General features: G+C 38.4%; 1 protein-coding gene and 1 long non-coding RNA gene across 16 annotated transcripts in view; one reads left to right on the top strand and one right to left on the bottom strand.

Moving 5' to 3' along the window:
• The first annotated feature begins 1138 nt into the window (after positions 1–1138).
• The window catches only part of KIAA1217 (KIAA1217 ortholog), a 221920-nt gene continuing 196153 nt past the window's right edge, over positions 1139–26905 (top strand). For 6 of the 15 annotated variants that reach the window (XM_058184046.1, XM_058184034.1, XM_058184028.1 and 3 more), the window contains exon 1: positions 7871–8124. In XM_058184046.1, coding sequence (XP_058040029.1) covers positions 8011–8124 — 114 coding nt within the window. In that variant the 5' untranslated portion in view covers positions 7871–8010. Of the gene's footprint in view, positions 1414–7840; positions 8125–17750; positions 17905–17983; positions 18005–26905 lie in introns of those variants that run through there. The other 9 variants (XM_058184045.1, XM_058184032.1, XM_058184029.1 and 6 more) reach the window with 6 other exon arrangements.
• LOC131198877 (uncharacterized) lies at positions 10354–17096 on the bottom strand. Its single transcript, XR_009155180.1, has 3 exons — positions 16852–17096; positions 14133–14337; positions 10354–10872 (listed from the first exon to the last, which is right to left on the bottom strand). It is a non-coding gene; the product is annotated as an uncharacterized LOC131198877 (long non-coding RNA).

Here is a 26905-nt window from a genome sequence, read left to right as displayed (position 1 = left end):
TCGGGCCTGCTCGGCCGCCACTCCCTTCCTTAATCCTTTCTACCCTTCTCATCCATTCTTCTACTTTCCCCACCATCCTTCTCCTCGCTGGGTTCTGACTTTAGACTCCAGACTGAATAAAGGCATTTGGTAAGAGATGTAGGGTTTGAAAAATTCAACATGGTGGTTGCAACTGCATGGGGCAGAGATTCAATCATGCTATTTTGACTTTTTGAGGCTTACCCCAAATCTTGAACAATTGCTCATGTTGTTACATATTAAGTAATGTGTTTCTCGAGACAATGTGCAACCATTGGTTTAAGTTCAGCCCTCTGTTAATGATGAGTTCTAACCCCTTTGAGATAAAAGTCCGCTTGTGCTGGGGAAGGGGTGAAGAAAAAGAGAAATAAAAGTAAGCAGTCCGTGCATTACGGGGAGAGACTAATTTTAGTTTGTGAAAAGCACAGTTTTCTTCTGATTACCTTTTATTTAACAGATGCTTAATGTCCAGTCAGGTTCTTCATCTCATTTGCTCAATCTGTATGGTATTTACAGCCACACCTCCATTTTCCAACCAATGATCATGCTTCACACTGTAATTCGATAAAAATGACTCTACTACTGTATGCATCTTGCAAGTGAGCTTGCAAACATTTTGACCGGTCTCTTTTCTTTTATTCTTCATTGCAACTTCATTAAACTGCCAACAAGGCTGTTATCTTCACCTGGCAGATACTTTTGTGTTGTCTTGTGTTATTTTCCTGAAGAAGCTATATCCAAAAAATGTCAATTTTTTTCTTTCCCCATCTCAACTGACCAGGTATTTTATTTTTTTATATACACATATGCACAGCCTAATAATAATTAGCTAGTATTGTAACGTTATCAGGGAATTCAGGTTCTTAGACCAAGTCCTTTTGGGACTCATGCTATATATGCAACTGAATTTTCATATTCTGGTATTGATTTATGATTAGCACGAGTGTGTTTTAAGTTAAACTCTTCCCCGACTCCCCACGGGTCTCGAAGTTGCCTCCGAGGACCAACGCTGCCGTGAGCAAAAGCGAAGACAAAAATTCAAACTCATCACCTGTTGAGGGCCTCCGCGAGAGAGAGACTGGGGGGCTATTTCAGCCACAGCGGCGGGAGCCAACAGCCGCCTTTGAAAGCGCTGCTGCCCATTGGCTTGCTGAGGCGAATTTCGACTAGATATCTGGGCGGGGGGCTTATTGAAATGTAATTGCCTTTCGAAAAGAACTTTCTGTTGCCCAGGGGAAGGACCGTTGGGTAGTTTTTTGAGCTGAAAGTTTTTAGGCTTTCTGGATCGAAAGCTTGGGGCAGGAGCTTGAGTGTAGGCAGCGGTAATGGAGGAAGCCGAGAACCCGAAATCGGAGCCGCTCTCGGTCTGTCCGAGAAGCAGCAACCCGAGGAAGGGTAAGTAATTAAACCGCCTGAAGCTTGTCTCTCGGCTGCTTTTTTTAATCTTCGTAAGAGTATCTGGAGCAGATGCTTAATTTATCTGCGGCTGTCTGTGCCTTTTGTCTTGGGGAAGAAACTACCTTTCTGGAAGGCAAAATAATATCCTGTTTTGGAAATCCCAAAGTAATCCGAAGCGAGGAAGGGGTGGGTGTCCGTCTCCCATCAGAGGGTTCTATTAATTTTTAATTGGAAATCGAAATTCTGTCCTTTACTGTCCGGGAAGGTGGCCGATTGGCGTTCGTATTCTCGCCGTCCAGTGAAATCGCTCAAAATTTAGCTTACTCCGCATGGAACGCGCGTTTGTCTTGGCCATAAGTTGTGAACGCCGCTTTCACGTCGTGAGGTCAGACTTGGTGTGTTCGCTTGGTCTCCAATGTTTTACGCTTTAGCATCAAATGTTTCTATAGCAGAACACGTGACTAATCTAAATCCATTACTTTATGGGAGTTTCTAAGGTACGTTTCTTTTGCGTAGATTATTTTGGGAAATTAGAATACAGGTTAAGTTACTGTATTTGAGATTTTTCCAGGTCCCTGTAGATTTTTATTATCTCCTCTTAGGGAGATTTCACTGAAGATGAAACATGTTTTGTTTTGACTGAATAAATGTAAGTGCTTTTTAAAGTGTGTGTTTGAAATGAACATATATATGTTAGAAATGATTCCCAGTGTATTGCGGGCGGGGGGGGGGGGGAATGTTAGATATTTTTCATTTATTGAAACTTCAGTCTGTTCTGTTTTCTGTTAATTTTCTATTTTTCTTTTGCTGCCCTCTCTGCTTTATTGTGTTTATATAGTGTTCCTTTAACATTTTTCTTTACTCATTTATGTATATTTATATTCTCAAGGATGAAAGGTGGCATAAAATGTTTTAATAAAATTATTTCTTGCTAATTTAGTTTCTTTGAATTGGTACACTGATGACACATGCAAATACATCTGCATAGGCTCACACAGGTAGGTACATGGGTGGCTGCATATAACCACTGGTATATATCTTGGAAGGTCTATGGAGCCTAAGAATTCTTAGTCTGGCAATTCAAGTTTTATAGTAGGAATGATTTACACGATTCATATGTCATTTTTAATACATCATATGAATGCAGCACAATTATCTGTGTTGGTAGGTTGCTTTTTTCAGTTGAGAACTGGATTTACTCTTAGGAAATCCAGCCAGAGGTCATAAGGGAGTAGTGGGTGGGGCCTGAGGCAGAAATGGGTAGAGTAACCCTTTCTTCTCCCATTTTATTGCTGTCCCCTTTCTTTTTGCCACCTCTGTCAGTTTGTCTCTTTGCCCTTCTTTTCCCCCCTATCCAATAGGCAGCCAAGGAGAGGAGAGATCTCCAGGAATTTGAGCTGATCACACTGCCAGGGCTCTTTGGAAATTAACCTGAAGGCAGCGTGAAAGTCCATATACTATAGGGTTCCCACCCCTGCTATATGTAAACTATGAATAAATGTTTCCAAAACTCTGCTGGATGATATAGGAGCAGTTGGTGGAAACTTACTGCCATTTCACTACCATACTTAGGAGCAAGATTTTCAACAATTAAAAATGAACCAAGAGAACAGTTGCTAGTTTATGGGGTAAGGTATATCGATCTTCAAAGTAAATAAAGAAGATATATCATAAGCTGCATACTTGTTTCTCATCTATTTACCTTACCTACATAAGTAGTTTACTACTACTTATGTAGTAAACAAACTTCTGCTTAGATCTATTAAGTCTGGCAAGGAGCTAAATTTGATATTTTAGAATATGGCTATCTTTTCAGATATAGCTCAAAGAACTCCCAAGGTAACGACAAGTAGCATTTCGAGGTATAAAACTATTGGAATATGCAATAGATTTGAATATAACTGTGTTGAAAAATAATCTCAAAACAATAAGGTTTTTTATTCCTAAAATAGAAGAGAATTGAATCTTCAAGACCATCATAGGGGCATAAATAATGCCTACACATTTGCATAATCATATCAATGTCATATCTTCTTGGTCTGCTGCTTTGTAAAATTGCAAGGCTGAATAATTTTGGGAAGTATTTGATCTAATTGATGCATACATGCACAGAAACTGAAAATGAATGAGACTTCCTGTATTTGTGCAGGTCATTGATAGTGGCAGACAAAGTGACTCCAACAGAATTAGGAGTTGACTCAGAGTTTTTCATTATTCACTTTTAGAAAAAAAGCATGCCTGTTTTCTCAAGCATTTTCTTCTAGGTCATAAAGCAGCAAATAGAAGCTGGAAGAAACTATGTCTAAGCACATAGTTTCATTGTCCCTTGGGATGTACAGTTTGACTATATTTGCCTTGTATGTTCTCCACCACCCATGACGGGGAACCACCTGGGAGCTTAGCTTGTACTTCTCTTTGCAAACAGCATTACCCAGAACCATGGGAAATAATGAGCTGTTCCAACCTGCTCCCTCCGCCATAGCTGCATAATGCACAACATGCATAATGTACCCCTAATATATTGTCTGTAGTACAAGTCTAATCTCCCATATTTTACTAGATACTGTAAATTACAATGTGGGCATCTTTGTCATCAATATGCCCTGAAATACAAACATGGCAAAAAGGCATCATCTTATATAGGCTAGACTTAAGGTAGGTTATTCAGAGTAGTTACTATTGATATCCTTTAGACTTCCTATATATTCTGGTTTTATTTACACACACACACACAAGAGAAGAGAAAGGGAGGGAGGGGAGGGAAGGGAAGGGAGAGTAAAGCAAAGCACTAGCTTCATCTTTATTTAAAAGCATAAATCTGAACTCTACATTGGATACCAAAACTAGTCCAAAAATTAAAAAAGTGAATTGATATATCAAGATGGGCAGCTGTTCCAATCTATCTAGTAAGGAAAAATCTGGGTTTGCTCCTTCCCCAATCAGTTTTCAGGTACTAATCCTCTTTAGTTTTTCTTTAGACCCACATTATAGCAATTTTCAGATAGATAGGTGATAGGTAGATATTAAAGACATTTATATGGGGGGGGGGGAGGAAGCATAGAACATTAAAAGTCCATAGTTAAGAGTTCACTATTTAAACCACCCATCCCAATTCCAGGCAGCAGCAGCAACAGAATCAAACAAGCCATTTGATTAGCTCTGAATGGCTACTGATAAAACCATGCCCTGCCTTCCTGATCAGATGGGCCATGTAGAAATAATTGGAATTGGCAGTCCCTCTAGCACAACTGATAGAGATAACTATGGGAGTTCTGTAGGCTGGGTAACAGTAAAGACGTAGGTAATCCAGCAGCTGTTGTTTATGGACCAATTTCCTGGGTTGTAGACAAAAACATTCCCAATCTTATCCAACAACAATCTAGGTGACAGTGCAGAAACTTCCTGGGGATGCTTCTGTTAATGTAAATATTTAATACTAGAATAGAGAAATCCAAAGTGTATGCAAATTACCATATATGGAGAACATGGAGATTAACATTTCACAGAGGCTGCTGGCAGTGGAGCTAATGATTTCTACAGCAGCAAATCATAGAGAAAAGATTCATAAAAGAATTGCTGCGATAAAGTAGATGAGAACCTAAGCTCTACTCAGTAGTCCGTCAATTCAGTTCTCTCCATTGCTACAAACTCAATAGATGGCCTTGGGCAAGCTCCTGGCTAAAGTCAAATGCTACTAAGGCAGTTTTTCCCAACCAGTTCTTTTTCTTGATATATGGGTTCATCTCTCAGTGTTTCCCAGTTCAGCATGGACTGAGCAATCTGGAAAATGAATTAGGAACGTACCAAGTTTATATGGCCTCAATAAGTTCAGTGGATTGAAATCTGATGTTGTTAATAACTAATGAACAGATGCTTACAGATGTAAAATATATATGAATGATTATTAATGAAACATCTGAAACTATATATGCATCTACATGCAAGAGAAGCCCATGTATGTATGCGTATAGATTATTTGTTGGTCTTTTGCTCCTTTTGTTCTTTTCCTATTTTTTTTCTTTTTGTGTTCTGTTTAATTAAATAAGTATTTTTTTTTTAAAAAATTAAAAATTATAAGATTATGAAAACCTGTTATAAGGCAATTTTGGAAAATTTTGTCCTGGTTTTATCTTTCTGTGGTTTATTTAACAGGAAATCTGTTAGCAATGCAGAATACAAGAACAAATCATGGTTTCCAGTTCTAGGAAATTGTTTGTTTCTAAACTAGATAGATGTGATTAGAAGTTATACTAAGCAAAGCACACTCTTTCACTTGGAAAGAGGAATTAAGTGGGACAAGCAGCCATGTATCAGTCAGAATTCTGACTTAGTTTGACAATTTGACAGTGATGCGACAGTGATGCGATATTTTACCTGATATACCTGAAATTTTAGGATATTGCTAGGAGCATATAATGATTATGAGTTCTGCCCCATTTTTCTCAGGAGCTCAAGGAGGTGTACCCCTTACTTTAATTTTCCTTATTTTAAGCTCTGCAATGGCAAACATGTGAGATAGGTGAGGCTGAGAGAAAGTAACCTACTGAGTTTTAATGACTCAGGGTGAAGTTGGGTTTCCCTAATCTTAGATCAACCATCTTACTATGGGTCCATAGTTTGAATTTAGATTGTTCAAAACAATCAGAGTTGTTGTAAATACAAAGAAAACAGTCCAAAGCATATAAAAACAATACTTCCAAATGAATATACATATGACCAGAATTCCTTTAGGAGTAGAAAAGCCTTCTGCATGTGAACAGAGCATATTTCCACTAATGGACTAGAAATATGCACAAAACTTCTTATAGGTATTGAGACTTTCAGAGGAGGCCTTGAAATGATGCAGTGTGGCTTCATCAGAATAGATATGGAGCTTTGCATAGCCCTAACACTTACATGAAAGCGAATCCCACAGAAATAGGTAAAACTATCTTCTGAATAAACAAACAAATAAATAAATAAAAGGTCGCAATATTGTACTTGGAATTGTGGTTTTGGATAGTCTTCTTAAAGTTCATTAAATTCAAACTAATTTAAACATTGGACAACCAATGTCTCTAACTCTCTATATAGCAATAGCACTTATATACCACTTCACAGTGCTTTACAGCCCTCCCTAAGCAGTTTACAGAGTCAGCATATTGCCCCCAACAATCTGAGTTAAATACTGTATTTGCTCTTAAATAGTAAAACTATTTAAGTTGAGACAAGAGGTTTACTTTCAAGTAAACATAAAAGTTGAAATGCTACACAATATGTTAATTGAAAAAGGAAATTTAAAATCAGTAATAATAGCAAAATTGGGAAACTTTTTTTAAGGACTGTATTCTTAAATTTACTCTCCAGTATTCATTTCTTCAACTTTCACTTTTCTTATGGACTCAAGAGTTTAGTTACTCAATTATCTGCGGATTCTTTCCGCCTCTTCTTTTTGATTGCTTCTGATTCTCAGAGACTTCACAGACAAGTTTCTACAGTGTTCTTGGTAGGGTTTTTCAGAACTGGTCTGCCATTGTCTCCTTCTTGGGTTGAGAGAAAGTGATTAACCCAGGTTCATCCAGTTGGATTTTGCCTAAGATAGAATTGAAACTCACAAGTTTCCCATTTTCTAACCTAATGCCTTCATTACTCCACTACTGTTACCTGCAGATAAGTTAACTCTAATGTCCATACTACTGCCGTGTTCATTCCAGGGTTGTCCTTAATGCACAAGCCTCAAAGTTTAAATTTTCTTGCTTTCCTCCATCCCCACTTATTTCTTTTCCTATCACATAGACTTGCTTTTATTTCATTTCTCAAAATAATGGTTTATTGAAAAAGTGACACTATATTTTCCAGTCTGCTGTCTCAGAGAGGCATAACATCCAAGCAAGATCCATGAAATTTAAAACCAAGACTCTAGTCTGAAAATTGGGAGTGGGAAGAACAGGGTACACAAAAAGGAGAAGTGCTTTTCTCATTACTTCATGGAAGTTTCAGAACACATTGAAAATACACTAAGGAAAGATTAAAGATTTCAATTCTACTTTTGGGGGCAAAAAAATCAGTCAAGATTGTAAGGAAAACTAGTAATAGCCCTATTATTAAAAAATAGTGCAGTTATGATGGGAAAAAATCCCTTTTTTTTCAAAAAAATGTTCTGATTTTAAAGCTTAAAGAAGAAAGTTATTTTTCATCCACCATTTTACTTTAGAGGGTAGCATTTTTGCAATGAGCCATATTCTATGTGGCCTTATGAATTATTTTATATAGCTAATGGCAACTATCTTTTTAGTGTTACTTTTCCAAAATATTACATTTTATTCTTGAATTGAAGCAACTTTGTCTGAAATATTTTTTAAAAATGAATAATATAATTTCATTCATCAATGTGGTGTTTAAGAATTTGCATTAACAATTTGATTTGTTTGTTTTTTATTCACAGATCTGGGAAAAAGAAATGTGCATGGAGCTTCATTAGATGATACAGATTGTCTGTGGCCTAAAGAATTCATTACTTCTGCAAATAGGCAATCTACCCATTCCAAGGTGGGTCGCCATATTCTTCGAAGACATACTGTAGGTGGCCCTCGAAGTTCCCAAGAAATTTTGGGAATGCAACCTTCTGATATGGACAAAAAAAGAGAAGCGTTTCTGGAACATCTGAAACAGAAATATCCCCATCATGCATCTGCAATCATGGGCCACCAAGAAAGACTGAGAGATCAGGTATGAAAATAAAATATATAGCTTAGGTCTAAAATAGTATGCAGCTTTAGCTCAACTTTCATTCTAGTGCCTCAGGGAGTATGTATGTACATGGTTCTGAATTGTGTAAAGTAAAAGTGAAATATAGATCTAATAATAAGAACCAATAAAATAAAATAAAAATAATTTCTAAGGATTCTGGGAATTTGTTGTTCCAACTGTTTTGTGGGCATCCAAATTAGTCTTAAAGGATAACCCAGGGGCTGGCAACTTTAAAGACTCAAAGAGCCACTTGGACCTGTTTCCTACAGGAAAAAAACACACTGGAAGCCAGAAAACCTGGGTGGGCGTGCCAACTCGATGTCACTCACTCCCACCCAGTCACATGACCACCTAGCCATGCCTACCCAGCCCCAAAACTATTCTCTGTCTCTCTCCCCCCACCGTGTCTCTCTCCCTCTGTATGTATCCCTCCCACTCCCTCTAACCTCCTCTCTATGTGTCACTCTGTATGTGTCTCTCTATGTCTTTCTCTCTCTCTGTATATGTGTGTGTGTCCTCCCTCCCTTTGGGTGACCGTCTTCCCCCCCTCTCGTAACTCCCTGGCTGGCTGTGGCTGAGCCAGGAGAGACTCCAGCCTGAAGTGGTAGGAAGTGTGCAAATGGGGCGTGAAGGCAGGTACAGGGCAGCTTCACTCCTGCACTCTCCTGCGAACCTCTTCCCCCTCCTCCTCTCAGGACACCTGGGACAGCTGTGACTGAGCCGGGAGCGTGTGCATGCACGGGGAGACCCTCCTCAAGTGAGCACCAAGCTCAGGAAAGGTGCTCGCGGGATGGGCAGCAGCTCACTTACAGAGGGTCTCTTCGTGCGTGCTCACGCTTCCAGCTCAGCCACAGCTGGCCTTGGGGCTTCAAGAGGAGGAGCTGGAAAGTGCAGGAGCAAAACGGCCCTCTACCTGCCTTCACGCCACATTTACATGTAAGCAGCCTTTGCTTCCTGCTGCTTCAGGCTGAAGTCCAAAAAAGAAATAAGAGGGGTGGGGCGAACCACTGATGGGACAGGGAGCCATGGCAGAGGGCCCAAAGAGCTGCTTGTGGCTCCGGAGCTGCGGGTTGCTGACCCCTGGGATAACCTATCAGGAAGCTAAATTACATCTGTTTATAATTAAACCTGGTGACACCTAGTGACTGTGCAGTATGCTAACATGCAATATCTTTTTTAAATGATAAATATTTTACTGTTTTTGTGGGCATTTTCTATCCGCTTTGATGAAGATGCATTAATTGAACTGATGCCAATTTGTGCTTATGGAAATTAGCTATGCATATTCTCAGAGCAGGACCCAGAAGAATTGTTAATAGTTAATTGAGCAATCAATTATCATTTGTAGCTCTGTTTTTATATGAGCTGGTGAGCTCAACAGTTATTTGTGATCACTGGAATTTATGTGATTATAACTGGATTTGGACCCAAGGTTCTTAAGCAGCTCAAATTTAAAAATGTGATATTTTCAGATCATGCAAAGGATTGCTAAATTGCCAGTTGTTTTTAGTTTTTGCTCTTTCTATTATTCAACCTTTCAGAAGAATGCAAAGCTAAGGGAAATTTCCATAGCTGATCCCACAAATGCTTTGGCATCTAGAATGTGTCACTTATGAACAATGTTACTAAAAATAAATAGCCAAGTAGAAAAGCACTGATATTGAATCAAAGATTCATTTCCTAATGAATGCAATTTAAAATATATTGGCTAGAAATATATTTATCATTCATTTTGTAAAAATATCATGAAGTTGATAAAATAAAATGTATCCTGAGAAATTTAATTTTAGGATCTAATTTACTCAAATTTCTGATACTGCTACAGGTGTGATGATGGGGAAAGAGCTTGGAGACATTCAGCAAGAATATCAGGAGGGCTTCACAGATTGGTTTTTATAATCTGTTAGCAACTTTTGAGTGTCTGTAATATTAATACATCTATCTAGAGCATTTTGCTGCTTGAATGCCCACTGACTCTCTTCTTCCCCTTACTTTCTTCTTCATTGCCCAAGATGGATAATGACATAATGCCATCTGCATTTTCTGGAAAAAATGATCAAGAGTTCACAAACTAAAAATAGGTTACATCAGATGTATACAAATAGATTGGTGCAGCTGCCTGTCTAGCTAAAGGAAGGAAGCCAGTAGTAAGCTCCTCCCAAGTTATTTGTTGAAATAATGCCACAGTTGGGGAAGAAGGGTTCAAGTGTAAGCCCTGGACAATTGTCTGGCTTGCTTATTCCTGCCACCTCTGGTGGGAAATAGAAATATACATGCTGCCTGACATCTCCATGAGATAAAAGTCAGCTGCGGTTGATGTCACAAATAAAATCTAGGAAGTAATCATCTGATCCAGGTGTATATGCTTTGGACTGTTCGTGTTAATTTCACCTAGTTTTTAACTGCTGGAGGTCCTATCTGCTGAAATATTTCAGAAGGTCAGATGGATAGGATATGAATTGGGTGAGCAAGCAACTGTACTTAGTACTCTAGTCAACTCTTTGGACCAGTGATTTTGTCCTTAGTCCCTAAAGAAATTATGTAGCTGGATTTACTCACATGATGCTGGTGAATTTGGTGGATTTGAAAGTGTAACTAAATAATAACTCAACATGAAACAAAATGGTAAGACAAATTGCTTTGGGATTAGGATGTTATCCGAAACTGCTTGTAGGAGTTTTGTTGGAGGTTGGAATATTTGTCTAACTTCTTCTTGTTGCTTTCTTTCTACAAGACAAAACCAACACCTTAAGGAAAACAATGTTCCAGACATAGATATGATCTATTTCCTTCCCCCTTTCTACCATTCATACTATGTTAGTGTTTGTTTTCAAGTCTAATTCCAATAATGCTTTAAAGGCAGATGAGAGGCTTAGAAGCATTCTTTAAAATAAGGATTAGAATATAAATTGATGCTGGGCTTTGCTATATTCCCATATGTTTTTAATTAAAATAACCTAAGTCTAATAAAAATCCTTCCTCAAATCCCAGTGTGTTTGCTTATCACTGAAAAGGGATACTCCTGGAAAGGTGTAGGGTATGTAATGGGCTATGAGAATAACTCTGGCAGATAGGAGGAAAAGTCACAGCCTGGACAAGGGTCTCATAAGAGAAATCGGAGTCCAAAGGATGGATGACGATGGAGAAAACATCTCAGAAGGAACCCTGCCTAGTTCTCAGGAAAGTAAAGTTAGGGGAGGGAGGAAGTGCATTTTGATGTGCAGGATTCTGCTACTGTAACCTTACAATAAGGGTAGTGTTAATAGTCATGGTTTTGATTTCCTACCTAGACTACTTTGAAGGGTTGTCAGTATATGACAGGACCATATATTCCCACCTGCTTAGCTAAAGCAAGCTGGCACTAGTAACAGGCAGTTGCAATATAGGAAGAGGCGGATGATCACTTTAATGACAATGGCAAATACCATACTGGAAGGGAGAAAGCAACGGCAAACCACCCCAATATTTTATCAAGAAAATTATCCTGGAGAACATCTATGGTTCCTACAAGTCTATATTAATTGATAGCAGATAATAAATCAGTAATGAAATTGTGTGAGACATGAGTATGAATGGATACCACGGATGTACAGGTAGCAAAGCAGTCGCTAAATGAGTTGTGCCTGATTTTACAACAATTTTGCCAGAGTTCTCAAACAAATCACCAGGGTTGCTAAGTGAGTTAAATGCTTGTTAAGCAAATTTGACTTCCTCATTGACTTCGTTTGCTGGAAGCTGACTGGGAAGGTTGCAAATGGCAATCACATCACCCCAGATTGTTGCAGCTTTTGTAGATACATGCTAGTTGCCAAGTGCCTGAATATTGATTATGTGACTGTGAGAATGCTTCAGTGATTGTAACTGCGAGGACTGTTGTAAGTCAATTTTGAACGGTGGCTACATGAATGATTGTAGACTGCTTATAAATATGAGTGGGAATTCCATTACCAAGTGATGTAGTCCAAAGGTGCGATGTCATATGTCTATGCCAATTTACAATGGCAGCTCCAGCAAAATCCCTGTTGTCATTGTTAGTGGAATAGAGGAATACTGCAACTATGGTTACATGATCACCATCTGCAACATCCAAAGTCCTTCTGGCTTCACCATTAACCTTGCTTGTGAGAAACTGGCAGTGAAGATCACAAATGACAATCACGTAATCATGGGATGCTGCGACATTGTAATTGCAAGTGTTTGCCAAGCACTCAAATTGCGGCCGTGTGACCACGGGGTTATTATATGGCTGCAACTATGAGGACCTGTTCAGTGCCATACTAGCTTTGAACAGTTACTGAACGTGTGGACATTAAATGAGGACTACCTGTATTTGTAGGTGTATTAGTGTCCGGAAGTTATAGGTTAGGGATTCAGATATTAAGCCTTAAACTGTAGCATAAATACTCAAATAATGAAATTTGTACACTCTATTAAACTAAAGCCAAACCTGCACATTATGGCTTAGGGTCTAATCTGAATTATGCTAGCGTACTGTACAGACGATGTCAGGAAACGGCCATGTACCTGTCTTTGTGCAAAGTGAGTGAACCATATCTTACATTTGTGTGTGACTGTGTGTGTGCTGGTGTGTGTTGGTGGTTAAACATAGCTGAATTTTTGCATATGAAGTTTGCAATCGTAGCTGCGATTTAGCCTATAAAATTGCTCTCAAAACTTCTGATTTCTTTGTAATTTCTGGAAACACTTTCTGCCGCTTTTTATTTTTCTTTTCTTCATAACAGTTTCCAAGCCTCAGATTTTTCCACTGATACTTTATTGTTTGTGCTTGCTGTTTGTGTAATGAACTACAGTATATTCAGAGATACTGCAGGGTGGTAACCAAAGATAATTTAGAAATTATTTTTTCTTAGATTAGATATTTCCTGAGTCATGTAAATATTTAGCTTCAGCATAGAAGATATTTGCAAGCTAAGCTTTGAACAGATCTCTGTAGGGACACTCTGAATTATTTAACTTGATATTTCTCCAAACCCAGTGGATTACAGAAGGAATGCAGTAAATTGTATTTGTTGTTTATTTTTTTAGATTTCCATATTTGTTAATTTATTAAAATTGCAGAGCTTTTCAGAAATTATGTTTCACCATTGTAAGTGGAGCTCATTTCTGAATAGATCTGTATGTATTAGTTTGAAATAATATATCCAGCTTGTATCTTGTACTCATAATTAGGTTGAAATTGTATACTTAATGAATTTGTAAGTTTTAGAGCAGCATAGGTCCTCAGAAGACCAGGAAATCAATCTCAACACATGCCCTTTGATTATATGTATGCATCATTACAATCAGTAATAGATCATTCTTAAATTAATTTGCAATGTGTGTGTGTGAGGGGGGTACCGCTTCTTCCTTTAAGGTAAAGGTATCCCCATAGATTTTACCTCCTAGTTTAAGCAGACTCTACTGGCTGGTGCTCATCTCAATTTCTGAAACCAAACAGCCAGGATTGTCCAAAGACGTTTCCATGGTTGTGTGGCTGCCACGTGAAAGCTCAAAGCATACGGTGAAATATGGAACGCTCTTACCTTCCCACGTGCTAATATGTGGTACCCACTTTTGCATGCTTTTCAAGGGAACCTTCAGCTTTCCCAGGTAGTTCAAACTGGAAATACAGCCAGATAAGCTCATTCTACTTTATTATAAGGCTACCTTAGCAGAATCATGAGAAACGTTTGAATCTCCTGCCATATGTTTTTTATAGCCTGATAAGTTAGGGGGAGGAACTTTCTGAGTTTCTTTCTCTGCCCGTTATGGAGCTACAGACTAGGACCCTTCTTATCTGATTGTTCCCTAGGCAACATCTCTCCTCTCCTCTCTCTTGCCCTGTCCCCATCTCTCAAACTCATTCCCACATACAATTTTATCAGCCCCATGTGCAATGTGTTACAGTAATCTATTCAGGAGATGAATGGTGTGTGAGTGACTGAGCGTAGGGCCTCCTGTTTCAGGAATGAGCACAATAAACATACCTTCCCAGCACAATTGTCATCTGGTCATGTAGCAGGAGTCATTAGTCCAAAAGGACTTCCAGAAAGTGCACTGGATCTGTCTGCCAGAGGGCCACCCCATCCAGAACTAGGGGTAGTAAATTCCAGATGGCCTCCAAACCAAAGCTACTCAGTCTTGGCCAGGATTGAGCTGAAACCTGTTGTTTACCATCCGTCCATCCACAGCCTTGAAGCATTAAGACAGGAGATGAAAAGCATTGATTACTTCATAAAAAGTGAAAATATGGAGCTGGGTAGCATCAGCATACTGATAATACCTCAATTCATGATTACGAATGGCCTCACCCACAGCAATTTGATGTGTGATAATCATGTTAATCAGGAGCAGAGAAAATATTGAACTCATAGTGCGGGGACTAAGGGTGGAACAACATCAACCGGAACAGCTGCAAAGGAGAACCAGCACGATACAGAGCTAACCCTCATAACCAGTCCAGAAAAATACTATGGTCAATGGTACTGAAGGCTGCTGTGAAGTCAAGTAAAGCAAGGATGGATACACCTAAAAGTGCAACCAATGCGGTTTCAGTCCATTGTCCAGGACTGAAACTCAACTGAAAGGTGTCCAGATAATTGATTTTGTTCAGGATCTTTTGAAGCTGTTGCATGACTACCTTCTTGACAACCTTCCCTAAAAAGAAAAAGATTGGATACTGAATAAAAATTTCCCAGGATGGTTTTGTCTAGTAGTGGCTTCCTGAGGATGCAGGGGAATTCTGGGAGTTGAAATCCACACATCTCAGCATTGTGAAACGCTGATCTAACTTAATAACAGAGCTGCTTCTACATTTGAACTACTCTGAGCAAATAGGATTCCAAGGAGCCCTTTTTTGGTTGTTTGCTCTTGTAGTTTTATCACCAGTACGCTGAATATTGTCGGGGTTAAAAGCCACTACTTAATATTCTAGCATTGTTTTGGAGAGAGACATTTTGAGTGGCAATGTGGGAAACTGAAGTGTCAGTTAGAATCAGCTGGCTGGCAATGTTCTGAATATTTTCTGGGCGGGTTAAAGTAGGTGGACAGAAAAGCATAAGTTGTGGGCTGTGTCATGTGCTACAACAGAAGATACACATCTAGAGTAGTTGGTCTTGGGCAATTAAGTCTGGCTCACAAGCAAAAGGTAAAGTTGAAAAAGGTGTTTGTCTAGTGTTTGTCTATTTCTGTAAATAACATACAGGTTGTCCATGACATATAGCATGACTATAATGGAGCCTGCCCATTATGTTTGTATGACATGATGGTTGGTCAAATGGGTTGGTCATGTGACTGACCCATTTTTTACAAACTTTTTACAAACAGAGCGGTTGTAAAGTGAAGCAATGAGTTGCTGTGGATGTGGTTTTCCTAAAAACCGGAATTAAGTGCTGCAAAAATGATTTTAGAACATTGCAATATCAGTATCAATATTTATTTTAAAACTGCTAATGGTTTGTGGTTTAGAAATAGTGGCTTAAGATAAAACATATTATGAATACATTATGAATAAAACATATTCAGTATCATCAGTAACTACACAGTGTGAGTCTCTCTCTCTCTCTCTCTCTCTCTCTCCCTCTCCCTCCCCACCATACCTGCAGGAATATGCACCAGCAAAAAGGTCTGTGTTCGCTGTACTAGAACTAGCTAGTCAAACAGAGTATTTGTCCAATAATAAAAGATATATCAAATGAATTGGAAGTTTGCAAATGAACTCTGCAAAAAGTCAAATCTCTAGTTGATAATCAGTATTGAGTGCCAAGTTTTGTTGTGTGTGTGTGTGTGTGTGTGTGTGTGTGTGTGTGTGTGTTTTGTAACATGATAGTCGTGGTGATTCATTTCAATACTTTAGCCATCCTGTGTTTGTCTCTTTTGCTGGGGTTCATTCATCAAGGAGCTGATCCAGGAAACCACCTTTTTTCCCTCTCTGAATAATCTATGGGGACACAATCACATCCATTGTAATTTTTCTGGGAAGCAGCCAGGTACAATGACAGTAAGGAGTTATGTTTGTCAGTTTCTCTTTCATGATTATAAAGGCACCTCCTCTCCTCCTTCTCCTAGCAGGATTCAAGAAAATAGAAGTGTGTACTGTAAATGAGCTTCCCTAGAGAAAGCATACACCTAAAACTTTGGTTTTAAAAACTGAATTTAAAGTTCGTTTCTGTACATGTCTTTGGGACGGTGGGAAATCTACTTTTGGAAAATATAGTTCATGATAGGTCCCCTTTATTTCCCATTGTTTTTCCTGGTTTGAAAGTTTTTAATAATTATCTTAGAGGGAGTATCTATTGAAAGCAATGTTTTCTAAACACTGACGTGTACACAATACTGTACTGGGACTCAAGCAATACACTAACAGATATGGCTCTTATTTATTAATCAAATGTGTATAGTCTCCTATCTCACTGATTCTGGGGTGGTGCATAACAAATGAATAAAACTATATGTAAAAACAACAAAGCAATATATATATATAGTCACTTTTATTAAAAACAGTGATACAAACCCTAGGTGAAGAGGGTGTAAGGATAACCAACTCAGCAATAGAGCCATTTAAGCAAGTCTCAAAATGACCTCCTCCACAAAATATCAAAAATATCTCCTATACACTTCGGCTGGTATTTCTAGAAAGGATAGTAGAAAGTATCATGACTCCAGAGAGTGCTGTGACACGGATGGGGAAGAAGACGTTTTGCTCACCTGGCCACGAAAGTCTGACTTGATCAAAGTGTGTGTATGATTCCAGTTGTATGTATACCCCAAAAGAAGGGAGAGATAAAGAAAAAAGTGGAATTCTATTAAAATGTTCTGCATGATTTAGAAAGGCAGCTCCAAAAGTGACGGCAAATTTCCCCTTTTGTAGGAACAATCTTTCCCAAACTGAAGTCCATGGGAGTAAGCTTGCAACAGGTGAGCACATCACCAAAAAAGATATAAAAATCATTGTTGAAGCCAGGAGGAAGTCAGAGTGAAGCCGTGTGTGCTACGAAGAGCTCATAGCAAGAGGCAGGCTTTGTAAACAAAATGGAGAGAGCAAGCTTCCAAGCGAAACCTGTTTGACAGGTTGTACTACTCAGAAAGGATTATCAGTTCCTTTTTTAAAAAAAAGAACAATAATTGCAAAAGGAAACAATGAACCCACTGAAACTATAATATTAAAACTCAGTGAAATCCAGCTCATGGGCATAACCATTCTGGGGTGTGGATACCACTTTAGAATAATCATTTTGTATTGTTGGACAGGACAGGCAGACAACCAATATATTGCTACAACTTGTTTTTTTAAAGCACTATATTCCTGCAGTAACTTACTTTGCCTTTTATAAAAGTCTCTTCTGTTTTTAATTGTGAGTTAACTTCTGGAAGATTGTGTGCCAAGGAGCAGATGGTTAAACATTGACTCAAGACAAATAGCTAAATTGTATCCTGTGGTCTGAATCTGACAGGTTACTTTGCTGTATGGGCAGGTGGGGTTAAAGTAACCATGGAGATGGGTGATATCATACTCGGAAAGCATGTTAAGACAACTAGTGTAACTTGTAGCTGTTCAAAGTCCCATAGGCTGGAGGAGGCTTTCATGCAAATGAGAAAGTTTGACTCACAAAAGGGGTTAAAGGAGTTGCGGTGGAGACATGGAAGATGTTTCACCTGCCTGGGTTGTAAAGAGATTTTGTTGTGAATTAAAGATTTTGATGGCTACAGGAAATGTTCTGGAACTAATCTCTTGGGCTGCCTTTGGAGTCCTCTAATTAGGTAAACAGACGCTTCCTTTTTATCTGGCGGAGGCTATAATGTGGGATGAAGTTTACTTTGCTGCATTGTCTTCTGGAGAATAGACTTGAATTAATCTCCCGTATGTATTTCTCTCTTGTTTCTCTCTCTTGTTCTCTTCCCCTCCTTCCTCTGCCCCACCCAATTTTTGATTTAAATGATCAGCCAATATTCCGTGGGGTGGGAAATGCGGAAAGAGTAGCTTAATTTCTGTTGGGGAGACATGCTAGAAATAGAAAAGTGTCATTACTTTTATTTCAGGAACTGTTCTGATCCGGTGCTTTGATTTTCATTGTTAGGTTCAGTGTGAATGAGTTCATGAAGCCCTAATTTGTGGCTCAAACTTTAGAAATGTTCATTTATGGAAAAGTTTTCTGAAGAATAACTTTAAAACATCTCTCCTCTTCTGACAATACATTCTTATCAGAAGCCTGAAAGTTTTGTAGTGGAAGATTACGATTCATTCTTTTTTTTTTTTTCCCCTGGCAAAAAGTTACTTGACTAGTTAGAAAATGTTTCCTTGTTTTTCCCGTTGCTAGCATGTAGTCATTGGGGGGGGGGGGTGTCTGTTGCTGCTGTTACCATCAGATCATCAAAGAAAGTGGTTTAGTTTTCTTGAGATGAATAATGGGTGCCTTGGCATAAATCTTTGAAGCAGAAAAGGTCACCATTTCAATTTAAAGGACTTGGTAAGATGAAGACTGGACAGGATTGTTTAAAACACCTTTTATTCTCTTAGCAATCTGACAAAAATGGAAAGCTGTAAAATATTTTTTTATCACTTTGCTTTTCTTACTAAATCAAGTAGAAGTGAATTTTAGAGGCACAAAATTCTTACAAAATATGTTGAAGTAAATGAAAATATATTTTGTCCAGGACATTGTGAATCTAATTCACATGGCACTTGTGGATAAATTGCTAGTAGTAGTTTACTAATGGTAATTTATAGAATTAATTCCAAGCCTGATTTTTCGTTGTTGATTTAAGAAAGGACTGATGCTTTATGTGTTTAATATTAAAATATGCCATGGTGAACGTGTCAAATAAATTGGGCGATTTGCATTAATTATGCTGATTGTGGTTGATGAAGTAGAAGAATGGAAGGCGATATGGAGCAACCAGAGTCAGTTCTAATATTCCATGAATAAATTTATGGTTGGGAACCATATGTAGAAAATTGAACATTTGATTTCAACAAAAATAATATACTAAATCAATAAATATTTAACTATTAAAATCCATCATGATAAAAATATGGTGGCAACAACAGAATATTTATATTGTACTAGTGTAGGATCAATATATTCTGAGCCGTTTAGCTACAGTTTTTCTCCCTAGATCACACATATTGCTTGTGCAGTGTTTTAGCTTTTTAAAGCTAAAAGATAAGTAAGCCAGATATTCATGGGGAATGGCAGCTATTGGATCTTTGCAACAGAAGTATTGTTTGTATTTATGTCAAAACTCAATGAGATGGGAATGCTGAATTTGGAACATTGCCATAAATGCTATAAAGAGAATGAAGGTATTTCAAAATAACCATTGGAGCCACTTTTTTCTACAATTCCCTACCTGATACTAGAGCTGAAGTTCAGCATAATTGGATGGCACTAGGTTGGATGAGATTTGAATTAATATTTTAAATTGAGTCTAGTTTATCACTGCTTTGAAAAATAGAACGCTGCAAGTTTTTTCTCTTTTTCTGTTGTTACTGTTTGGGTTGTGTTTATGAGATCTATAAACATTCAAAAGAAAGACCTCGGTTTCTCCTGCTCACAAAGCTTTGCCCTGCATCAGAGTCTATTTCTAACATTTCCCTTAGCTAGAGAACAGTTCAGTGGTTGCTTTGATGTGGGTGCTGCTTTCCAACGGCATCAAATTATTTTGAATCACCCCCCTAGTATTTTTGTGTTTCTATAGAGGATGTAATATGATCAGGTTTCCACTCTTTGGTTTCTAAGTGCCTTTATTCATCTACTTTCCATCCCAGAGATACTCAGCCATATTGATTTTCTGAAGACTAGTACTTTGCACTTTTTTCAGCAAAAATATGAAGCTACTGCAGCAGTTAATCTGGATACATAGAAGGCAATGGTTTCAGGTGCAAGAGAAGGACAGTGGATTTAAATTATTTGGTTTGCCTGTATGCCAGTTGGATCAGTCAAGTTCTTATCAGGAATCATGTTGAAGCGATATTGATCATCCCCACATGCTTTAATGCAATGTTTCTTAACTTCAGCAATGTTAAGTTATGTGGATTCTAACTCCCAGAATTCCAAGAGGGGATCCTTGCTGACCACTGGTTGGGGAATTCTGGGAACTGAAGTCTGCACATCTGGCGTTAAGAAACATGGTTCTAATGCACTTGTTCATCCCATTGAGTCTGGGGCTAATTTGTTCTGTATTAATGCCAGGTATGCCTAAAACAAGACTTTAAAAAATCCCAGCTTTGTGGAATTTTCACAACAAAGACAAAGGCAATGTTTTTCTATGTACAGCAAATTCTTTTGAATTATTGATATGACTGACTCTTTAACTCTTACTCGTAAAAGCTTAAGTACAGTTCTGAGACAGGACTGAGATAGCATAGTGGATAGATTCATGTTTGAATGTAGAAAGTCCCAGATTCACTTCTGATTCTGGGAAGAACCACTCTGCATATTGCGTAAGAAAATATTATTTTTAATTCTGGGAATTAATTCAACTGTATCTAAAATATAAGAGTCAGAAAACAATATTAAACAAATGGCATCGAGTAATAAATTTCCCCCCAGTTATAAATCAATTTCCTAATCAAATTTTATTTATGAAAAACTAACATTTCAAAAATGCAAGCAAAAAAGTCACCTATATGATAAAACCACTAAAAGGTACTCAATGTCTATTTAAATGAATTTCTGGTGATATCACAGTATCACCATCATGGCCCTTGCAATCTTTTTATGCGAAGGATGCAAACCCAATTTTGGTTTGAAATGAAACCCAGTGATGAGTGATATTGTGCCAAATGCTTTCAATTGCTCAGAATTTCAGCAAGGGTCAACTTTTCCTTTGGTAAGAAATTACTGTAGGGTGTATGGTAGTTGCTGTCTCTGAAATTGACAGGCAGTGTAAAGGAAGCAAAAAATCTAGCCAGCCACAAGGCAACTCAGTGCTTTCTTTACACACAATCTAGTTGCCTGCTGAAAAAAAGAACTGTCTTATGTGCCTTTAAACTACTCTGCAAATAAAAGAAAGGAATCAGTAATTTCCCATGCTGATGCAGCTCAATTCAATCCTGGTTGCATTTTATACTGGAATTAGAAGTGTCTGTGGAGTTGAAAAAGTGGTAATTTAGAAGTGTAGTTTGAGATTTAAAAAACAAAACAAAAAAGCAGCAGCTTCCTGTTTTTCCATACTTTTTTCAGAATGTTATTAGGGAGAAAATCAATAAGGAAGTGAACTGACTTATTAAAAGGCTAATTGACTATCAGAACAAATTTTCCTAATAAATTGTAACCCCAGAAAATGTGTGGCAGATCTGTTCTAGGCAGAGGGTCAGCCTGAACTTTGAGGGTATACTCAAGGCAAACCCAACTGGATTCTTTTAAAAATCCAAAAACCTTGAATAACTTTTAAAAATTGTGACGCATGGGACAAAGAATGCCTTGCATCCCAACATTAGCAAAAGCTCAACAGATACAGACTTCTTGAGAACATACTTCTCACTAGCTTAGCCATGATAGGTCTTATTTAAGGCCATGTAAGCTTTTTAAGGACATTTGAAAAACATTTCCTCCAAAATTATCTGGGTAGCACTAGTAGAAAATTAGCTTGGATTGTGCTCATCTGAAAAAAAATATCTCTACACTTGCTTTGATCTCAAAGACGCTGTGCACAGGCCTATAATCTTTGCTAATAGGAATATTTAAAGGAAAAAAGGCCATAAATAAGATGTTACTTGGAGTAGACAGCCCCTCCTAAGTACTATAATCATTTCTACACCTGCACAATAGAAAGTAGAAAGTAAGCCTTTGCTCTTCCAGAAGCTCTCATATATTTCTTGGATGCAAGCTGGAATGTTACTGGGTTTGAGCTGGGGCATTTCACCAAAGGATAGTGCATTTATATTGGAGGTTAGTAATATAGACAGTGTGAGCTGCAGCTTTCTAAGCATGAATGCACAAAAGCATTTGTAGTTTTGCATCTCCCTGAACAAAAGCAGACTAAGCGGGTCAGTTAGTTCTGACTGATTTTAATCTCCCAAATTTAAAACCCCTTTTCAGAGAACTGTTAGGAGAGTGCAAATAAACAAACTGGGTAAATCTCTTGTTGAAAAGGTTTTCTGTTTCTTTCTTTTTTGGTAGTGAATACACTTGCTGAAATAGCACAACAGAAAGAGGGAAGAAAATCCTGCTCTTATCACCACTGAGTGCATTCTTGTTTTTGTTCTGTATATCCTCCTGGCTCTTCCACTTGGTCTGTTCTTCCTCATTAAATTGCACCAATTTAGCAAAATTCATGACAGTGAATTTTGGGTGTTGTACACCAAACATCGGGAGCCTACTTCACCTTTGATGTGGTGGTAAGGTAGGAGTGGCTCTGTTTACTTGCACCCCAGGAGAGACACAGTTCACAATTTCTGTGTGGTCTGGCCTTTATTCATTCCTCTTCCCATGCAATTCAATTTCACAACAGTCTGCAAAAAAACCCCCACTTTCAGCTCTGTTTCCTTCTACCTAGGAGGTAGAATCAGCAGTGACCATCCTCTACATGCCAGGTCCTATGCCTTTAGGGTGTCTTCTCTTTGAAGGGCTGTATCTGGATATTGCTCTACTAAGGATGTCCAGGTCCAAGTTAAAGATAAGACATCAGTGGAAGACTTGAAGCTGCCTATCAACATTAAGCTTCTGAACCATTGTTTCTCAGCTTTGGCATGTTTAAGATGTGTGGACTGCAACTGTTAGAATTCTCCAACCAGCAATTTGGGGAGTTTATTTTTTATTTTTATTTATTTATTCAATTTACATGCTCTCCATCTCATATGGAGGCGACTCTAGACATCTTACAATCATTAAAGTTGAAGTCCACACATCTTAAACATGCCATGGTTGAAAAATACTGATTCTTAGTATTTTAATAGAGATTACCGGAGTCAACTGTGCAAAGCATTTTCTGTGTTGTTGTATTTCTATTGCAATTATTTAACTCCTCTCTCAATGTTCATCAGTGCATATAAAGGATCTTCTGTAGATTTGATGAAACTCTATTCTCTTTTGTCTTCTCTTGTTTAATGATTCATTTTTTAATTTTTATTTTCAGTTATAAGTAATCTGCCATGGCTTTCTCCCTTTCTCTTGTATTTCTCTTCCTACAATTTATATCTATGCAACACATCGATAGTTTGATACAGAAGGAAGAGACACAAAGAGCTGCCATTGTTTCTTACCTTTTCTTTCATTGATATTCTTTTGAGTTCGTTTTAATTTAAGTTCCCAGAAATAAGTATGGGATGTGTGAGATACAGGGTTTTATGAGTTATATTATTACATTTGGGATAGGAAGCATTCACAGATCATCTTTGCTATAAATATTTTTGGCATGACAGTATCTGTAGCATCACTGAACAGAAAGATTGCAGTTTTTATGTGGGCTGGTAAAGAAGATTTGTTGTTTTGTTCTCTCATGTACTTGTGAACAGGGCCAAATTCGCCACAACTATAAGTAATCTTGAGGCATAATCACGTATGGTCTCAAACAAAAGATTATATATTAAATTTATATCCCACAATAATGGCCTAGTAAATGGGATTATGTTACAAAAATCAGCAAATGATCACAGCTCCTAGGATTACAATTCAATTTTGTTCTACTCTTTGAAATACTTTGACCCATCTGAATGAGTCAAAGTCTGGGACTGTGTCCTTTAAGAAGGCCTGGATGCTATGTGTGCGCTGGAAGCGTCAAAATAGTCTGTACATATATTCAAAGATTTAAGGGGTGGCATTGCCCATGAATTTGATTCATTTATGCCTCCCACCCACCCCATGTTAGCTATTGTGGAATGTTGTCTTTGCACTAAAAAGTTTCTCCATCCATGCTTTATGTAAAGTTGGCTGTTTTTAGTATCTATGATTGCATAGAGATGTACTAGCTTTGTCCTGATATAAATTCTTCACTCTTCCATATGCATATTTTATGTTTTGTGACCTCTCTTTTTTGCCATGGGAAGTGTTGCAATGACAATATCCATCATTTTCAGCTGGTGCAGACATCATTTTTTTCAGTTCCTCTGGAGGGCATCCAATCGGGGAAGGCTGGTCTAGACCATTGCTATTCTTAGGGTTGCCTGGTATTGTGTACCCATCTGTTGTGACTTATAAATAAATTACTTTCAGAAGGAATAAATATTTGACTCTGATGAGAAAAATACACATCTTTAAAGTGGTATAAATAACTTATCTAAAAGCCATTAGCTCTTTTTAACTTACATTGAGTCAGTAATTTCAATAGAAATGAAAAGATGTTGCTTAGTTTTGGTGTGCATAGAAAAGCTATCCTTTGAACATAAAAAAACCTTATGCATCTGATTGTGATAAAGAGAGTGTAAGTGAAGTTATTTGACAATTACAATTTACTGTAAAGCTTTAAAATATATGTTAGAAACAGTTCTGCATATTTGAGCAAATCCCTCTATTTCTGCTCTGTAAAAATATTTTAAATAACACACAGATGTTTGATGCTAATCTGTGCCGTTTATGCTGTTACTGTGCATTCCTTTCTGAAAAGACAAAAATTCTTCTGCATTAACAATTATGCAGAAGAACTTTCCTGAATGCTTTTTTGGCTGCTATTATTAAGAAGAAGGAAAAAAAAAATCTATGTGTTAACAGCTGTTGGTGTGTGAGAGACTCCTGCCTATTAAGGCTCAGGAAGCATCTGGTCCTCTCTAACATAGAAATAGCTATCAATGAAAATACTGGTGACTGTGGTTGTTTTATTGAATTTAAACTTGTGCCTGAGATTTTAACATATCATCTGGTAGTGTGGCTGGGCAATGATAGACTCCTGAAGAAGGGAACAAATTATGATTTTAATGGCCATATACACTTTAATTATTAGTTCATTCTTTCCCAGGATGATCTGATTCTTCAAGCTTATAGGAGTGAGAGTTTATTACTGGTGTCACATTAATAGCAAATAAGGACTACTTTGATCTACTAGTTAAAACACCAGTTTAGAAACCAGGAGACTTTGAGTTCTAGTCTCACTTTAGGCATGAAAGCCAGCTGGGTGATTTCGGGTCAGTCACTCTCTTAATACAATTCACAGGGTTCTTGTTGTGAGGAAATTAAAAGGATGAATATTAGATATGTTTGCCTCCTTGCATTACTTATAAAAATAATAAAGATGGGAAATAAATAGTAGGTAGATCTTATTTTGTTACCTTTATGTGTTTAAGAGCCTACTGACATTTTTAGAAAATTTTAGTGTGCTTATAATTGAATTGATTGCTTCTTTAGAAAAAGAGATGGATGCAATTAGCTGCTTATAGTTTTGAGAGCTTTCATATATATGCCAGAAACATATATAATATTTTAATATTTCTGTGTGTTTATTGTAAGTGATCTTGGAAATATTTATGAGTTCTTTAAAATGTTAGAAATAAGTTATGAACTCTGCTGCTCCACAGATTGATTCTTCAAATTTATTTGACCACTGGTGAAAGAATTGTAGGTTATTTATCATTATATCCTATTTCCCCTTTCCAACCAAAAGGTGGTATTCTCCTTACATCAGGAATAGGTAAAATGCTACCTACTGTGTTTCCCCGAAACTAGGACATGTCCGGATAATAAGCCCAATTGAACTTTTGAGCACATGTGCTAAAATACACCCCCCCGAAAATAACCCCCCCCCAAATATTTAGACGCATGCGCAGCTGTCATGCAAACAACACGACATGAGGAGGCAAGGCCAGAGAGGAGCCCGGCCGGCCGAAAGGGAAAAGGTGAGCCCGCAGTCCCAACGAGTGGATTTTACAAGCAGCCTCCCTCCCTCCCTCCCTACCCCAACTGGAAGGCAGTACTGGGAGCTCCTGCCTTGCTTCCCCACTCACCTGGCTCTACACAATAGGAGGGCACAGAGACATCCCGTGCTTCCCTGCATGGAAAGGAGCCCCCTGTAGGTGGGTGGCAATCGGCTCTCGTGGATGCCAAAAGCTCTGCAGAGGAGGAGGAAGAGTGGAGAGGGGGTCTCTCAGTTAGCCCTGGGGTTGCCAGGGGAGGGGTGGGGTCACCTTCCCCTTCTGCCCACATCCCCAACCCAACCTTGCCCTTGGCAAACCTTTTTGATTTTTGTGGGTCAGCTGCTAAAACATCCTCAACCCGCCAGGGCTGGAGCTCCAAGACGGGACTTGATAAAAGGACCTAATTTGAAAGGTTAATCAGCATGGATGCTGACAGTCAAGGTCCCTCCCCATTCCATCTCTCTCTTTTTTTCTCTTTATAATATGATATTGACAAACGGGAAACAGAGTGGCTTGGGGGAAGGGGTAGTGAGGGGGCTGCTCCGATGAGCCCACCAGCCAGGTTAAATGCTTGGATGATGGAAAGGGGTGGGGGGGAGAAGGCAGCCACGACAACTGTGCCAGGATGCCAGAGTCCTCGGGGCAGCCGCTCCAGTGTCCGATAGCAAAACCCCCCCCCCACATGCCTTGCTGAGCTGCACGATCATCAGGTGTTGATGGTTTTTTTTTACTTTTAAAAGCATTTTTTCTTCGGCCGAAAAAATATTTTTAAAAGTTAAAAAAAACACCCCAACACCTGGTGATCGCGCGGCTCAACTGGGTGCTAGCCAAAAAACGGGGGGAGTCCATTTTTCCTCCCAGCAGGCTTCCCTGAAACCTGCTATCCAAACCAAAAAATGGGGGGGGGGAGTCCATTTTTCCTGTGAGGAAAAACAGACTCCCCCTCCCATTTTTTGGTTTGGATAGCAGGCTTTC

This window comes from Ahaetulla prasina, chromosome 4, assembly GCF_028640845.1.
Source record: "Ahaetulla prasina isolate Xishuangbanna chromosome 4, ASM2864084v1, whole genome shotgun sequence".
In the NCBI taxonomy this organism is placed as follows: domain Eukaryota; kingdom Metazoa; phylum Chordata; class Lepidosauria; order Squamata; family Colubridae; genus Ahaetulla; species Ahaetulla prasina.
The sequence above is the reverse complement of the archived record's forward strand: the minus strand, read 5'-3'. Positions and strand labels throughout refer to the sequence as shown.